The following is a 17269-nucleotide window of genomic DNA, read 5'->3' as shown; positions in this document are numbered from 1 at the left end:
CAAAAATACAAATAAATATTAGTCATAAAAGCTTTCTTCGTAGTACGAATATCTGTTCTGAGATAATTTATCGTGTTCAAAAAGTTTAAAACACTTGAGAAGAGAGAAATATAGCAGATGGTGGACAAACTTGCTTCCAACAAACAACGCACAGAACCCAATTACATGTGAGAAAAACTCAGATTCAGCAATGGAGGCTAAGAGCCTAAGACGAGTGAGTCGGGTATTTCCATAGTACATCAGCCCAAGTGCTCACACCATCGGTCACTTCCTTAATCACAGATGCTACCTCGTCCACATTCACACGAATCTGCTGTTTGCTATCCCTTTCTCGAACTGTCACCGAGGATGTTGAGTCCACTGTAACTGCAAAGGGAACACCAAGTTCATCCGTTCTCGCGTATCTCTTCCCAATTGAGGTACCTGCATATATTTGCATGCATTAAAAACTCGAACTTGCACGATAACCACATTAGGTAAATTAAATTACAGAATGTTGTTCAGGATTGCCAACCCTGAGGTGCTCCAACAAAAGCAAATTATAGAAGAAACTCAAATGCACACATACATACATAAATACATTATTAAATCCTGGTTCAAGTCAAAATAAACTACGCCATACAAGCTGAGATTAAACCTAGTGAACTATGCAATGCAATTTTTCCTGACATCCGGAATAATGGGACTTGAAACCACAGAAAAGAGAGAAATTGTGTTGGGACCAAGAAGCCTTTGTTTATATCCTACCACATTCCCATTTACCTCATTGTGACAAGTGTTGCATGAAAAAATATATTGCCCGAGACCGAAAAATAACACATCCATCAGCCATTCATCAATGTTAGTTGAAGAAATCAGGGACAAAGACCCTTTAAGAGGAAGCTCGATTTATTTAGTTATGATGCTGGCTAATTATCTGATCCTCAAAACTCAAGAATCCAAAAAACAATTTTTTTCTAAATCATGAACATCAGTTTTAGCAGGTTACAGATTATGGCAACCAGGCTCCTTTTGCATCACAGTAAATATGTGAGAAAAGGTTATTCCATAATTTATCATAGGACATGTGGTGGAAAATTGGATGGTAAAAAAGATCCGAAGGCACAATCAATTTAACTAGCTGAAGTACAAAATTACATTTAAGGATGAAAATCTAGGACCAAGGCATCAAAGCACTGCAAGATCTGCTTAGATGTTAACCTATTATTTATTCTTATATTTAATAAAAGCACTAAGACTTAAAGCTGATTTCCTGCAAACTGTGACAGTCCAACTCCAGCCACCCTGGAGAAGGACAATACAAAAGGATGAGGAGAAAAGGTACAAAATAATTGACTCGTCCCTTGGTGTGACGAGATGGGCATTTATTGGATTACAAAAATTAATCGAATATTTACTATCAGTATTTCGAAGGTGCAAACCTGTTATATCAATCTTATACGAGATCCCGGTTGCAGTTAAGGACTTGGCAATATCTTTGGCAACATCTTCATATTGTTGATTCTGAACCAATGGAAAAACCGTGCACTTGATTGGAGCTATCAATGGAGGGAAACGGAAGACATTCATTTGTTCATCCCCGTCCCTGCTAGATCGTGTGTAGAATGAATGTTCGTAGAGACAATATATGATCCTTCCAATACCAAATGATGGTTCAATCACAGAGGGCGTGAACACCCTTTGATGTTCCTTTATGTTCTTTTTGGAAATCGATACCATAGTACTCTTAATTGTCACAACTTTATCAAGAGTACAAACACGAAATTCTGCTTCTCCCTTTGACTCCAACGTCTGTTTCATCTCCATAGCTTCCTTCTCATCCATTGCCTGTTCACAGGTTGAAATGAACAAATTTCAGTCCTCGAAAAGGAAATGGTATGGTTGGATTTTATGCCAAACTCGTTTCTAAATAAAAATTTGGTTCCTGGGATAAGCAAGCAAACCTAAATTCTGGATTGATGTTGACCAAGCTCAAGTAGGCTCAACTAGATCAGGTCAAGCTTTAATATTTTTTACTCAGACTCGATTATTCTTCAATATATTCGAGCTTGGATTATTACACGTGTTTTTCAATATCATTTAAATTACTATTTTCAACTTAAACTCTTTGATAAATCAAAATCATTTTACGACAAAATTTATAATGACCAGGCAAATTTTAATATATGTCATACCACAACATCAAGCACGATTGTTACTGAACAAGTTGAGTTTGTCATTATTGAATAACTTGAATACAGTTAGAATTCAAATCCCACAATTCACTATCAATCAAGCTTGAACTTGAATACGGGCATTTTTCAACTTGAGCTCAAATCTAATTACATGCAAACTCATAATTGTAGCTTGACATAAGCCATTAAGGTATCTCTTCTGCAAATCTTAAACCATTGTTCAATTCCGAAAGATCAAACCACATGATTGAGTCTTAATAGGATGAAACCAACAGTTCCATGTTTCCCAAGAGGTAAAAATAAGAGAGAAATAATCAATTTTCAAGTAATGCATACAGATGAGTACCTCTAACGCTTCAACCACCATTTTTTGGCCACCCTTAAAGGCAAGACCAAGTTCTTTCTTTGCCGGAACTATTACGAGCTTCTGAAGATGTCCAAATAACAAAACCAAATTTAACTCAGCAAATCATAAAAGCTGCCATAAATTAATCCTTGTAGTTAAAGGGAGGGAGGATGGATGAAGCATTTGAATTTAATGCTACTTTGAGCACTGCTCCCAATTATTGACAAGCCAAGCCATGCATGTGGAACTATGGATGAATCCACACGAGTGGGCGTTTTCACATGAATGGTGTTGCCTATACATTCATGGTGACTTCAACAATCAGGAGTAGTATAAAAACCAAGGGAGGGAGAGAACAAACACCTCCACTTCTCTAGGTTCTGGAAATTTTTCATGTGCAACCAGATCCACACCACTTTTATCCTGCAAAAAAATAAGACCAGTTCACACAAATTTCATCATTTCTACATCATGCATCATCGACTTATTAGCACCAAAACACCACCATATAAATACACAATGACCATTACCGTGTGAGCACGCAAATCATACGCTGATCTATCAGCAATACCAACACACTCTATCCAGCCATAAGAACACTCAATTTCAGCATCCCAACAGTCTGCAGCATAGTGAGCCATCTCGTTTGCAAGATGTTGTCGAAACCGCAGGCGATCTTTATCAATTCCTAGTTGTGTTAAAAACAAGTATACTCTTCCTATGAAATAACCCAGCGTTTGATTATTGACAATTCCCTATACATGACAGAATCATCAGAAAGTGTTTAAGAAACAAAATCTTGTAATAGTAGGCAGGAAGAACCTAAATGATCAACGCCCGCTTAGGCAAACCTTGGAAACTGCTTCTCCAATAGGTATCCTCCGTGCTGACCTCCCAGACACCTGGTCTTCCCTAGGGAACATTAAAAATTCCAACTTTGCAACCTCAGAAAACTTGGGATGTGATTTGTCCTCCGGGTCCACAAAATGTTCGATCTCTGCAAGGGTAAATTCTCGGACCCTTAAAAGACCTTGACGTGGAGAAATCTGCAAAGTTCACCCACCATGTCATGAATTATAGAAATAATTCTGCAATCCGAAAAAAAAACACCCAATGTGTACATGGAGGAGAATGACAACATGCACTCCAGGAGCTCATACATGCGCATATTTCATAGAAACACATACAATACACAATACAATTATTATGATAAAGACATAGGACCTCATTTCTAAAAGCTTGACCAATCTGTGCAGCAGCAAAGGGGAGCTTGTTGCCATTGTAATAATACAAGTCCTTAAAGTTCACAAAAATCCCTTGAGCAGTCTCAGGGCGCATGTACCTGAAGAAAATAACACTTCAAAACCAATTGAAGAAAGAAGGAATCTACATAGAGGAAATAAATGTACCAATCATGGAAGTAAAAAACCAAGTTTTAAAAGATAAAAGCACGTTCTCACCCAGGGCTCACGCCAGATGGCCCAATTGATGTCTGAAACATTAGATTGAAGGGATAGGGATCAGAGAGGGCGTTTTTTGTATCCGGAGCAGTAATTCCATAACCCTTAATCTTAGCACCAAGCTCCAGAGCAGAGAGGTCATCCAAAGTAGCAAGCACGTGCTTCAGTTCCTCTGTCTTTTCCGCACTAAGGTTAGGTTCTTTCTCAAGCTTTTCTTTGCAATAATCCTTGAGCAAATGATCAGCTCGGTAACAGGTACCGGTTTTTTCATCTTTAACCATAAGGTCAGTGAACTTATCAACGTGGCCCGAGGCCTTTAGCACAACCTCAGGAGTAACACAAGGGCAATCCACTTCCAACATGTTCTCTTCAAGGACAAAATGCTGCAACGTGGGAATATTTTTCAACCAAAAAAATCGAGGACATAAATGTGACAGAATAAAAAAATACAGAAAAAACACACAAGAAAAAGAAGCAAAAGGCATTAAAGGAAAGATAAAGGTAAAACAGCAACGCAATCTTATCCCAAACAACAGCCAACTACAAAAAGTCTAAAGGCCTGCATATATCCTAGCAAATGAATCTAAGCAATCATAACTTTTTTACAGATTTCAGTCACCGGACACATCTGCAACTTAAAGTGAGTTAGAGAATAGCATAATTCAAACGTCAGCCAGTGTATCAACTTAAACTGCACATCCAAGTAAACGAGGCAATCAGGCCGGAACACCAGCAGGAATCGCTACAAAATAACAGAACACAGACATAAGAATCTGAACAAAGACGGAGAACATGAGAACTCAGCTCAATTATCATTATTTCAAATAAAATGTCCACCGCTCAGAAAGATGACTGATTTCAAACTCTATCCCCGGACTACCTAAGTCTCAATTTATAAAATATAACAGAAAATGTCTACCTTTAATCCTCAATCCATGGACATAACAAACCAGCAATCAAAACGCAAAGCAGAAAATCATCTTTTAAAAAAAACTTATAATAATCAGAATGGAAGATTTTTCAGCTTCACGATACAATTCCAGAATCCTTGAATGCAACATATTAAGCACTTCACTAAAACTCGTCAATTGCACAAACTTACAACCCTGTCCAGCAAGCAATCTAACACAACACAACTCAAATTGCCATATCTCAGTACCCAATCAGCATCAAAAGAAACAAAATCAGGGATTTAAAGTGATAATTAAGAAAAAAGCCACCTGACGCCAGAAGGCGAGGACGTTGGACTTCACGGCGCACCCCGGCGGCCCATAATCGTAAAGGCCAGCAACGCCGCGGTAGATCTTGAAAGATGGGATGTAAAATAGACGCCGTTCAAGAGTATTGACGACAGCCTGCCGGAAAGCCTCCATGTTGCGGCCTTCATGCGCGGCGTCCATTTCTTAGCTATAGATATATATTCCCTAAACCCTTTGTGGTGTGGTATATTTGTGTGTATATGCGTAGATATTTATTTATGTGACGGAAAAATGAGTACATTCCTTTCGAGTTGATAAAATAAATACGGTGAGATGGTCTTACAAATCTTTATTCATAAAACAGGTCAATTTTATCGACATTCACGATGAAAAATAATAATCTAAACATAAAAATGAATACTTTTAACAGTAATATTTTGTTGGTCGAATATATCAAGTTGAACTTATCTAATTCGATTTATCTTGTTTATTAGATTGCGTAATATCTTGGGTTTATAAGCAATATTTATTGGTTTAATATATCAATGTGAGACAACTATAATATTGTAGACCTTTTGAGAAATCGACATATGTGGTGGTCCACTCTGACAACTTTCACTCGCTTTTTTCATAACAACTCTTTTTTAGTTCGTCATTTTTGCTAGGCTGACTTTCAACAAAAATATTAATATTATGTTATAAACCTAAAAAAGAAATCATCTCAAAAGATTTGTCTATTAATAGTTTAAACAAGTTATGTATTAAATAAAATGCATGCAGTATAATATAAGTTATTTGGTTTTTTTTTTTTAAATACAAAGATGAGTTATCTATGTTATATCGGTAAAAATAATTTTCTTATTGTATTATAATTTTAGTGAAAAATCATAATATTAAACTAAATTTAAAAAAAATAGGTCTCTTGTGAGACGGTCTCACGAATATTTATCTGTGAGACTGGTCAACCCTACCGATATTCACAATAAAAATTAATACTATTAGCATAAAAAGTAATATTTTTTTAATAGATGACCCAAATAAGAGATCCGTACCACAAAATATGATCCGTGAGATCGTCTCACACAAATTTTTATCCTTAAAAATCAGATTCCTCTTAAAATCAGTCATCCACTAATCACTATGTATAAATGGGCATAAATAGATAACCGACGTCGTGTTTGTCTAGGCAACCACACAAGTTTAGGCCAGTGTGTGGGATAAACCCAGAACATATGAGCCCAAAATAAGATTTAATTTTGACTTCTGGGTTCTCGGCCCAACTTTGTTTTCCAGCCCATTTTCCGCAAACTTCAAAGCACAAGTTGATATTTTGATCAGGGGTGAGAAAAAATACCGAAATATCGAAAAATCGTACCGAAATTACCGAAAAAATCGGTATACCGAACATTTCGGTACGGTATCATACCGTATCGAAATTTTCGGTATCGGTATCGGTATGAAATATTTTTTTTTCGGTATTTCGGTATATACCGAAATACCGAAAATAATTTTTTTTATTATTTTTTTTAAAATTTAAGTTCGGTATACCGAAAAAATGTCGGTACGGTACCAGTATGAAATTTTTCCATACCAAAAATTCGATATACCGAATTTTCGGTAGTATGGAAAGATTTCATACCGATATTTTCGGTACGGTATACGGTAGCGTAGTTCGATACGGTGGTACCGTATACCGTACCATGCCATACCGTACCGTACCCACCCCTAATTTTGATCGAGTGATGAATTCAATCTAAATATTTAATGATTTTTAATCATTTTTTTAAATGATAGACTTTCGTAAATTTGATAAACTTTTATCGAGTTTATAATATTATATATTTGCGAATAGAAATTTGTAGACTCCATAGACTTTTTACAAAATTTTCATATACATTTGTAAATTTTTTCATATATATATATATATATATATATATTTAATTATATATTATTCTTTTTTATTGATTTCTTTGAATTAATAATTATTTTAAGTATATAATTTTTTTAGTGAAATAACAATTTTATATATATTTACACTTTGAGAGTAGAGGAGACCGCCGATAGAAAAATCTGTTCAAATTTTTGGGTTTTTGAGTTATATTTTAGGTTTTAATATTTGTATGATAACATAATTTGTTAAAATTTAAATGATATATTGAATACTCTACGGAAATTAATTTCGGGTACGGACAAAACCTTGTGTAACACGGTCTCACGGGTCGTATTTTGTGCGACGTATCTCTTATTTGAGTCATCCATAAAAAAGTTAAGCAAGTGTCTGGTGAGACAGTTTCATGAATCTTTATCTGTGAGACGGGTCAACCCTACCGATATTCACAATAAAAAGTAATACTCTTAGCATAAAAAGTAATATTTTTGTATGGATGACCTAAATAAGATATCTGTCTCACAAAATGCGATCCGTGAGATCGTCTCACGTAAGTTTGTGACTTGATTTTATGATAAAAATATTATTTTTTATTGTGAATATCGACAAGATTGATCCGTCTCACATATAAAAAATCATGACCATCTCATAAAAAAACATATTCTCGAATACGCTATAGTTTCGATGCATACGCTTTACTAGTTGACCGCTTGTAGTCGTGGCTTGATTCTCAAGCAAACTCTTTATTTAGTTGAAAGATAATTCAAAGTCTAAAAACCGAAGGATTAATTCCACAATTTTCTCCATCACGCAACATTGTAATCCTTTTCAACCTCGAAAGCGGAATTCTGTAAGTTTGTTTTTTTTAATTTTCTTATAATTTATCAAAATCTTATACTTTTTGATTTTGGGTTTATGTGATTCATAACATAGCTTGTTCTACGAATTACGAGATATAGCATCTTTCCTTTTTGTTGATGTATTTATGTTTCATATCGAGTAGGTTCTATGTATGAATTGCATTCAATACTGTTAATATACGGAGGTAATTTGGGAATTCTTAAACCTACCTTGTTTTCGGTGTTCAAAGACAATTTTTTTGTGGGCATAATTTTGGATTCAGATTATTTCAGCCATTAAATTAAGTTTGATATTTTGCCCAGCGTGTGCATCTGACATTCTTCTTGAAAGGTGCCGTTCTTCTCTCATTGCATTGGTTTGGGGGTGCAGGCGTTCAGTGATGGGAGCTTAGGTTGAATTTTACTTGATGAACTGGGCTTTTCTACATTGATTCATGCTATAGTCTCAAGCTGAGGGCATAAATTTTCCATATCTTTAATTATTTGATTCTATTATCAGTGTAATTTAGATTTTAGGATAAGATATTGTTGGATAAAAGCGAGGTTTTTTTATTTATTTATTTATATAGATTTATGGTTAATATATTTGATAGACTTGCAATAGAGCATTAGAGGTATGTGTTTTTGTTAAGAGTGCGTGTATTTGGATCTGTGTGTTTGGATGATGAGGAGATTTCATATCCAAGTATTTAAAATATTTGAATTTTAGTTCTATGAAATCCTTTACTTGGTCGTACATGGTTCTCAAAATGGATTTTAAATATATTTGATCGAAATACATTGTTTGGCTAAAAAGTTGGAGGTAAAAGGTATTTATGTTCAATTGAAGTTTGTGAACAGAAAATATGTTGTGAAATTTGATGACCGAGGGAGGGACACCATTGTCTGTACTCTATAGCTTTAATATAATGGAATCATTGACTAAAATGATTCTTCAGTTTATAACTTCAATCTAATTTTGCATTGGTTCAATACGATTATTTTTTATGTTACCCTACTGATTGATCCTTCATCAGTTGTAGCTTATCCCAACTTGGAGTCTCTTTATTTACCTGTTCTCAAGATTGGCGGTTCAATCTATCCTCTCCAACTATGGTATGCTCTTATTTTTTCCCTGAAGAACCATATTGGAAAATTGATGCAAATTCCAGTAAAGCTTCAATCTGTAGTTTGAATTTAACTGTCTCAATTTTTCCTTTAAATGATATTAAAAGATGTAGTTCTTGAGTGATTCTTTCTCCATTTGCCGCAGTACCTTGGTATTTGACTGAAAAGTACCCCAAATTTTGGGTAAAAATGAATATGGAATCGAGTCTTCTCCCATACGAAAGTTACAGTTTAAACAGATCCTCCAAAAGAAATAAACGCTTCCATAAGCATGTATCAACATCGCATGGAAGTAAAAACAACTTGGGTTTAGAAGGAGACTATGCTGTACTAGAGTAGCCCATGGTATATGTTCGTCATTTGATGTAGAATGTTTTACAGGAGCAGAATATTTTTCCATAACTCACCTCCCACCAAAACCTGGAGTTCTACTAAAAAGATTCGCTTCTATACTCATGTTGCTTGGTATTTAACACGTGGTAGTCGTGTTGGGCGCAATTTAAAAAATTCAACTGTTTTTTAAGGAGGTACTCCCCTATTTTTTTAAAAATACGCCGTGTTGGTGCCCTTGTGCTTTGCCTTGGCTTGTGTGCTTGCTCGCTATTGCATCCGTTTTTAGTGACTGGAGTTCTCCTTAAGTAAGTTCTTGAAAATATGGGTAATGTGAGAGTACCTCTAAAAAAGGGAAGGGTGTCAATACTGAACAATTTCAAGCACTGAATCCTGAGTTATCGGAGCATCCTCCCTGCTGACAGAAATTATAATAAAAAGAGGATCTCCCGTTTAACCCCATACTTATATTTCTAGTCTTATTTGGTAGGCTGCAAGGCTTATTGCAAACTTGATCGTGATAGGCTCCGGAATATTGGCTAGATCGTTTTTTCAAGCATACCGTCAGGCACTCACAAGTAAGTTTTCCTTCGATATCTTAATCTATTACAGCATTTTCGGATGTATGAACTGGCAAGTGGTAAGGCTGAGCCTTGATCAAATAGGCTACTAGTGGCTTTTGACGAGAGTCCATAATAAGGAGTTACCTTCAGGGGAAAAGTCTGATAAGTGTAGTACAGATACATCATTTTAGCTCCCTTTCGATATTAAACGTGGAATGGATTTTGGAGCAAGTTTGGTTGAGAAGTCTACGTGTACCATTTGATATCATATGCTGAATGTTTTTTGAAATAATTTAATTGGAAACCATGCCCTGTGGGTTCTAAAAAGCAACTTTCACGCCCCACCTGCTTGGAATTGAGGGTAACACATCAATTATCAAACTAGTCGGAAGTTGTCTGATCAAACAATGCCCGTAGTCTCAGATTACCTTTCTTCTGGAGATAAGCACATGCCTTTTCCTTCCATGTTGGAGACCACCGAACTGATATATTTTCAATTTATCATCATTAGAATACAAACCTTACTCTGGCACTAGTTTGGGTCGGCTCCCCCGATCTCTTATCTCTCATTATATTATGTTCAAACTTCAAAGCCAAATCTTGAATTAATAAACTCATGCTTAACAAGTTTATGAATTGATTAAAATTTACTATTGCCTTGTCCATATATCCATTGTTGATCTATAACTTTCTACAGATGCTTCAAAGAATGGAGTTGCTCAAGAAGCAGTACAGAGAGGTTATAGGAAAATGATGAGTGATGCAGAGGCGAGGCAAATTCTTGGTGTCACGCAGAGTTCATCATGGGAAGAGATTTTGAAGGTATAATTATCCCTTTCGTTTTGATCTTATAACTTGGTCAAGAAAGTTTAATGCATCCTTTTCTTTTCTTTGGACATAATTAACACGGATTTCCACATCTGGTTTCCAGAGATATGATAACTTGTTCGAGCGGAATGCCAAGAACGGTAGCTTTTATCTCCAATCACAGGTGCATAGAGCAAAAGAACTTCTGGAAACGGTTCACCAAACGAAAACTACATAGGGCACATTCTGGTCTTTTAATAGTTTTCCCTGTGAAACTGTGCTGCTGCGGCCCCGCCCCCGCCCCCGCCCCCGCCCCCCACAAAATAACAAATGACCATACGGATTAGTGATGGAATGCTTTCCAGAGGATAAAATTTTGTTTTTTTATAAACTTGTCCTGTTTATCTATAGTTCTCTCTCTCACTCTCTTTTTAATGAAATACACAACATAGTAAATGACTTATCATTGGAAAATTTTCCCCGTACTCATTTACGATAATACTTTAAGGTACCATTTGGTTCGTTATATTATTTATCCATATTTTTATCAACATTTTTATCCAATCTAATATCATGTTTGGTGCACCATATTATTTATCTATCTATCAATCATTTATCTCACATAAATTAAATCACTGAATTGAAACTACAATATTACCTTTAATAAATAATATTTTAAATATTTTATTAATATTTTCATACCATGAACCAAAGGATATTCTAGTGGACATGAAGATGGACATTTATCTTTCACATGTGAGTTCACTAAAAAAAAGTAACCTCACGTATATTAATAAATATCCACTTTTAAAAGCATTCTTAGAGCATTGTTCTAAGGATAAGATGTGATTTCATTTCCTTTCATAGCGTGTATCCTAGATTCTAAGCTTGAGATGTAAAATTGTCCACAAGCAAAAGTCAATAAGAATCTTGTCAATTCAACAAAAACCTATTTTCAAATTTTCAAACACCGAATAATTTCTCCTCGTTCTTTTTCCCAAAAATAGGTATTTTCTTCTTAAAAAATACAAAAATTTGCGTGAGACGGTCTTATGGTTGTATTTTGTGAGACAGATATCTTATTTTGATAAGAAATGAAAAAGTATTACTTTTTATGCTAATAGAATTACTTTTTATTGTGAATATCAATAGGGTTGACACATCTCACAGCTAAAGCTTCGTGAGACCGTCTCACAATAGAACTACTAAAAAACGTAGACATATCTCATGTAATACAAGCCTTGGACGCGTACGTACGTGTAAAACAAAATGAGATGGGTTGACTCAGGGCCGTACCTCTTGTGAGATGAGAGAGGCCATCGCCTCAGGGCCCGACCCTCACAGGGGCCAAAAAAAAAATCGTAAGTCTCATATTGTTGAGGCATGCACTTAAATAGTATGTGCAATTGACATTTAAAAAAAAATGGACATTGATCCATTGAAAACATGATTAAATATGATTATTGTGTTCATTGTGGATTTAATCAAATTATGTAGAGGCCAAACAATAAAGCTACACGGCTCATTAATTAAATTTTTAAAAATTTTGTATGCATAAAATGGTAATTTTTATCCAATATATTTATTATTTTATCTTGTGTCAACTCATGTGTTAAATTTTTATATTTTACTTGTCGATTATTTGGCCTCTTTTCTTGAATTTATGTAGTTGGATCCATTTCAAAAAATAAAACACAAAAAATTGTGATACTTACCTATTTTACATATCTTTATTTTCTATTTTCTTGAATAAAATTTTATATTTATTATTTAAAACAAATCATATATTTTTACAATATTGGTTCATTATATTTATCATTTTGTTATTTTGATAGTTTATATTGATAAATTTCAATTTTGGCAGCATATCTTACAATTTTTGTCAATTTCAATCTTTTTTTCAATATAATTGTTCATATGATACTGCATTACGTTAAAGTCATGTTGATGTTGTGGCGCACGAAGAAAAAAATCGCAAAGAGATAAATATATAACTCGTAAATTATATTTTCCTTATATCTATTAGTTAGTTATTTTTAATTTGCAAAATGAGCTTTATGGTTATTTATCACAACAAGATATTGCCTCAGGCCCTTGAACCACAGGTACAGCTCTGGGTTGACTCACCTTGAGCAATGAATACAAAATGGAGTTCATTGGTCGCCGGAATGCATGACTAGAGTGTGAAGCCGCAACTTCTGCGAGAGGAAGTCCGGTGGAGTCTGCATCGCCGGAATTTGACTCTTAATAAATGAATGAAAAATTGACACGTTAGATGTACATGTTTTCTTGCTCACTTCCTCCAGAACAACAATAAACCAAATGGGCAAACTTGAGAATCAGTCAAAGCGGAAAAGATTAAAAAAAAAAATAACACTCAAGTGCAGATTTTCTTAATAAACATTGGTTAACATTGGTCAAAAAATGAGATTGTATGATCGAGTTCTGATCATTTTATCGAAATTTATAGTTATTGATATCATTAAAACGACACATAAGATTGTATGATCGAGTTCTGACCGTTTTATTGAAATTTATAGTTAGTGATATCATTAAAACGACACCAGCGCTATGTTTTGAAATTTATAATACAAAAACGTTATGCTTTGATTACTTTTCTAACATTTACAATTATTGCAACTCAATAATTTCTTCTTAATAATTATTATTTATTAAATTTCAATGTGTTTTAAAGTGTTCACATATAGATAGCTAGGTATGTAGAAGTTTCACTTCAAATTGAAGACCTTTACATGCAAAAATCAAACTTATGTACTTAATATTATTTATTCAACTAAAATTACAATTTTCTTGAAGTAAAATACCAACTTTATTATCTTTTTTCTTAAAAAAAAAACCCAATTTGATTATTTATTTCATAATTAATAGAATTGAAAGTTTTTTGTAATGGTGAATCCGTTATTGTTTTTAACTATAATATTATACACTTAGCTTTGTTTATAATAATTCCAAAATAGATTATATATACATCATGGAAGAAGAAGTTGGAAAATCAGAATATTTGTACAGATAAAAAAAATACTGAATTTTCTGAACAATCATATTTCAATTATAAATTCTCTACGGAATTTTAGAAAACTCTTCTTCTTCTTTTTTGTTTCAAATTTGGGTACCTATAAATTATGTTGAAGTAGTAATTTATGAATTATGATTATATACTATCGAGTATAGAATAAGCTTTATAAGATATTTTCACGGATGAGTAGGTCTTTTGTGAGGCAGTCTCACGAATTTTTATCTGTGAGACGGTCAACCCTACCGATATTCACAATAAAAATTATTACTCTTAGCATAAAAGATAATACTTTTTTATGGATGACCAAAATAAGAGATCCGTCTCACAAAATACGACCTGTAAAACTGTCTCACACAAATTTTTGTCTTTATGGATTTATATATGTTTCTCATTTGAAGTATGACATGATACTTTATTCTGAGTGCATGACTTTTTTTTAATTATTATTACAATATTGTCCTCGAGCGCATGACTTGAGGACAAGATATATGGAATAGGTTGAATTGTCGATTGTTTTAATGGTTTACTAAGTCAAGTCAAAATTACACCAGAATTGATTAAGACATGGATGTAAATTGTAATGATTCCCACAGAATACGAATAATTTTTTATTTTCACATTTGACATTTTTTCAAATATATACGGGCTTGTCCAATATGATTAGCAGGAGATTTACTCAGCATATATTTAAAAGAGACGACTACGAGTTTTCATGTTATAAAAAAAATACGATCAGTGTGGCAGCCAAAATCAAATCATTAAAAAAGGAGGCAATAATAAAATTGACTCATTTTATTATTTAAATTACCCAATTCTAAATATATATTCGAGTATCTCGCGAGCTACCTCGAACTCATCAGGTCAGTCAAATCAAACTCATATCGAGTTTTTACGAGTAACTTGACTCATTTACACCTTTAAAATATATATATACGTATAGATTTATATTATTTTTCAACTGATATAATGAAACAAACCCCATGTCTCTCATTAACATAATCCACATTCCATAATATGTCTGAGTTTTATTTTGTCTGAAATAAAAGATTGCTGGCCGAATTGGATGACCGAAATGATATCAAGACTTGGTTTCTATTTTCTGGATTTTCATATTTGCAATAATATATTATAAATAGAAAAATCAAGAAAGAAGTCATTTGCAGCAAAGATCACTCTTCAAAATCTGCTTATCTTTCAGACTTTTACTCCCAATTTTTTTTTTCCAAACTTGGGAAGTGACAAATTCAAAGGACGGCATCTGCATTTTGCTTCTCAGTTTAGTAAACCATGCATTCTATTTTATATTTTCATGAAAACATCTTTCTCGAGTTAGTCTATGCTACACCTAAAATTATAATACTTCCTTTTTATATATATATTTTTATAAAATATGTTCAATTGATGATCTGAATTCAATCGTAATTTCTAAAGTTCTTATCATCGTCTTTGGCGTACAAAAAATCTTTAATTGGTCATAAATTAACTAGCGTATAGACTGATAAACAATCAAATTTAAAGGGTAATTACTATTTTAATAATACAATTTTCTTGCTACACTAGCTAAATCACTAGATAAGTTTAATATCTGCAACTACGATATTTTTTATATATCTCAATAAAACATATATAAATTTTAATTTGTTTCTGTGAAACATGAATGAGTGGTAAGTTCAAGAAATTATACATGCACACTGAAAGAAGCATTCTACTTTCTTGATTTCTTTTCTGTCAAATATTCTCCCGTGTTTCGAAGAGAACTCGAACTCGAAGAAGAAGAAGTTCCCAAGTTCAATCCAAACCTCATAAAATCTTGTTCCTGCAGTAGCTGATGATGATCAGAAGCTAGATGATGATGATGATGAGAAGCTACCGCAGAAGATAATACCGGTACCGTAAAATTTGACGAACTCCGATTAACACATGATCCTTCAATATTGTTATAAACTTCTGATGACGGTATATAGTTTCCTAGCATAAATTGTGCATAGTGATGAACATTCAGATAATTGTTAGTTTGATAATCGGATGTAATGTGTCCGAATCCGGAGGCTTGAACCCTTTCTGGAAAATTGAGTATTGCTTTGTTTCCCTTGAATCTGAGTGCCGCGTTGTCGTATGCAATAGCTGCAGCCTCGGCTGTGTCGAAGGTTCCTAGCCAGACTCGAGCTGCTTTCTTGGGATCGCGTATTTCGGCAGCCCATTTTCCCCACGGCCGCTGCCGGACTCCTCTGTAGTGCCTTCTCCTTTGGCCTGGATCCTCTTGTAAAGCCAAATCATGTCATGATAGACAAAAACATATCTCCATACCATAGAACTAAAAGAGAATATCTTAGAATTGTTTGAGTTGGTGAAGTAGATGAATGCATAATCAAATAGTCATGGTTCAATTCTTACTGCCAACACTTTCTTAGTCGAGCATGTAACATAAGACTTGCCTAGTGCAGGCTACACAGCCAGAGGTTTGCAGCCTACTTTGCTGAGCCTGAGAGTTTACTCAATGTGCACCCAACAATCACGAAAAAAGGAGGCTCTCTAAGTTTTGGAAGATTCTCAAGTGACTGAAAATTTAGTCAAGTGATGAATGATTGTATTTTTTCAGATACTTAGCTTAAATTTTTTTTTTTTTTAAAAAAAAACAAATTGTAATAGAAAGGAAATTGGAGTTAGTGAGTCAAACTAAACCTAAAAACACAAAAAAATTCTTAAATACATAACTTAGAAAGCAAGAATATATTTTATTTTTTTAGGAAACACCCTAAACATATAGATATATATACCTTTTCCTATAATGACTTGGGATTGATTTTGGCTCACTGGCGCTGGTGCAGTTAACTGAAGATTGGCCGAAACCGTTGCGGAGCTATCACTGATGGAATCCGATGAAGCTTGGTTTTCTCTGGTGGAGCTGATAACTTGGGACAGAACGGAGACTATAGCAGACATGTCTTGTCGGGATCTAGCAGAATATGCTGGGAATAATGATTCACCTTGATCAATATGATCATCTTCCTCTTTCGCCTTCGGTTCATCGAATGAAAAGGGCCTCTTCCCATTTCTGGAATCCACTGTTTTGCCTTTGATCGTCGCTTCTCTGAAGAAGTTGAGTTGTTTGTTTTCTTGGTGAGGTATTGCAATAAATGGATCTTAGGATATGGCCAACGGAAGAGATAAAACGTTAATTAAGGAGGCAAAGGAGTTAAGGTTGGAATAAATGAGTTTATTTTCAAGGGTTTGCTTTGCTATAGCTAGCATGAATATTTCCTATATAATGGTTTAGTTTTTCAACCAATTTAGGAAAAATCATTTTTTTTGTTTCACAAACTTGTTATATTTTAGGTTTTAGTCTATTAACTCGTGGAACATTTGGTCTTGATCCACTAACTTTTAACTTTCGAGCCGACGTGATGTCTGACATGCATGTCAGCTTATTCGGCACGACTTCAACATTTTTTGTTACAACGCAACATTTTTTTTATGTCACTAGCATCTGCATTTTTT

The 17269-nt window shown here is 34.1% G+C and overlaps 3 protein-coding genes and 1 long non-coding RNA gene across 9 annotated transcripts; 2 read left to right on the top strand and 2 right to left on the bottom strand.

The window, feature by feature from the left end:
- Window positions 1-18: 18 nt before the first annotated feature.
- LOC142520827 (glycine--tRNA ligase, mitochondrial 1-like) lies at window positions 19-5434 on the bottom strand. The gene is made up of 9 exons (XM_075623981.1): window positions 5201-5434; window positions 3981-4363; window positions 3745-3862; window positions 3372-3566; window positions 3051-3275; window positions 2884-2943; window positions 2521-2601; window positions 1422-1827; window positions 19-423 (listed from the first exon to the last, which is right to left on the bottom strand). The coding sequence occupies exons 1-9, from the start codon at window positions 5378-5380 to the stop codon at window positions 206-208; spliced, it is 1866 nt and encodes a 621-aa protein (XP_075480096.1). The 5' UTR covers window positions 5381-5434; the 3' UTR covers window positions 19-205.
- A 2300-nt stretch (window positions 5435-7734) lies between these two features.
- Window positions 7735-11125, top strand: LOC142521468 (mitochondrial import inner membrane translocase subunit PAM16 like 2-like). 4 transcript variants are annotated; one of them, XM_075624673.1, is made up of 5 exons: window positions 7735-7917; window positions 8950-9022; window positions 9855-9942; window positions 10625-10749; window positions 10859-11125. In XM_075624673.1, exons 2-5 carry the CDS (start codon window positions 9020-9022, stop codon window positions 10970-10972), a joined length of 330 nt encoding a protein of 109 aa, XP_075480788.1. In that variant the 5' UTR covers window positions 7735-7917; window positions 8950-9019; the 3' UTR covers window positions 10973-11125. The 4 variants fall into 4 exon arrangements, with proteins under 4 accessions (XP_075480788.1, XP_075480787.1, XP_075480790.1 ...); XM_075624672.1 differs by having other exon boundaries at window positions 8944-9022; XM_075624675.1 differs by lacking the exon at window positions 7735-7917 and adding an exon at window positions 8088-8112.
- A 3816-nt stretch (window positions 11126-14941) lies between these two features.
- On the top strand, window positions 14942-16726 carry LOC142520858 (uncharacterized). Of its 2 annotated transcripts, none has more exons than XR_012814015.1 (3): window positions 14942-15046; window positions 15611-15727; window positions 16600-16726. It is a non-coding gene; the product is annotated as an uncharacterized LOC142520858 (long non-coding RNA). The 2 variants fall into 2 exon arrangements; XR_012814016.1 differs by having other exon boundaries at window positions 14954-15046; window positions 15614-15727.
- On the bottom strand, window positions 15477-16714 carry LOC142520857 (ethylene-responsive transcription factor ERF110). Of its 2 annotated transcripts, none has more exons than XM_075624008.1 (2): window positions 16549-16714; window positions 15477-16030 (listed from the first exon to the last, which is right to left on the bottom strand). In XM_075624008.1, the coding sequence occupies exons 1-2, from the start codon at window positions 16712-16714 to the stop codon at window positions 15477-15479; spliced, it is 720 nt and encodes a 239-aa protein (XP_075480123.1). The 2 variants fall into 2 exon arrangements, with proteins under 2 accessions (XP_075480123.1, XP_075480124.1); XM_075624009.1 differs by having other exon boundaries at window positions 15477-16021.
- Window positions 16727-17269: the final 543 nt, after the last annotated feature.

The sequence above is a fragment of the Primulina tabacum genome, chromosome 12, assembly GCF_025594145.1.
Source record: "Primulina tabacum isolate GXHZ01 chromosome 12, ASM2559414v2, whole genome shotgun sequence".
Classification (NCBI taxonomy): Eukaryota; Viridiplantae; Streptophyta; class Magnoliopsida; order Lamiales; family Gesneriaceae; genus Primulina; species Primulina tabacum.
This window is presented reverse-complemented; position numbering and strand designations above follow the sequence as displayed.

Excerpts from the sequence above, each read along its gene's own strand:
- LOC142521468 (XM_075624673.1), top strand. Across the intron at positions 9,943-10,624 it reads ATACCGTCAGGCACTCACAA|ATGCTTCAAAGAATGGAGTT; the intron begins GTAAGTTTTCCT and ends AACTTTCTACAG. Across the intron at positions 10,750-10,858 it reads CATGGGAAGAGATTTTGAAG|AGATATGATAACTTGTTCGA; the intron begins GTATAATTATCC and ends TCTGGTTTCCAG.
- LOC142520827 (XM_075623981.1), bottom strand. The coding sequence starts at position 5,380 with ATGGACGCCGCGCATGAAGGCCGCAACATGGAGGCTTTCCGGCAGGCT. Across the intron at positions 3,567-3,744 it reads GTCAAGCTTTTAGAAATGAG|ATTTCTCCACGTCAAGGTCT; the intron begins GTCCTATGTCTT and ends TGAACTTTGCAG. Across the intron at positions 3,276-3,371 it reads TTGGAGAAGCAGTTTCCAAG|GGAATTGTCAATAATCAAAC; the intron begins GTTTGCCTAAGC and ends TGTCATGTATAG.
- LOC142520857 (XM_075624008.1), bottom strand. The coding sequence starts at position 16,714 with ATGTCTGCTATAGTCTCCGTTCTGTCCCAAGTTATCAGCTCCACCAGA. Across the intron at positions 16,031-16,548 it reads CCAAGTCATTATAGGAAAAG|AGGATCCAGGCCAAAGGAGA; the intron begins GTATATATATCT and ends TGGCTTTACAAG.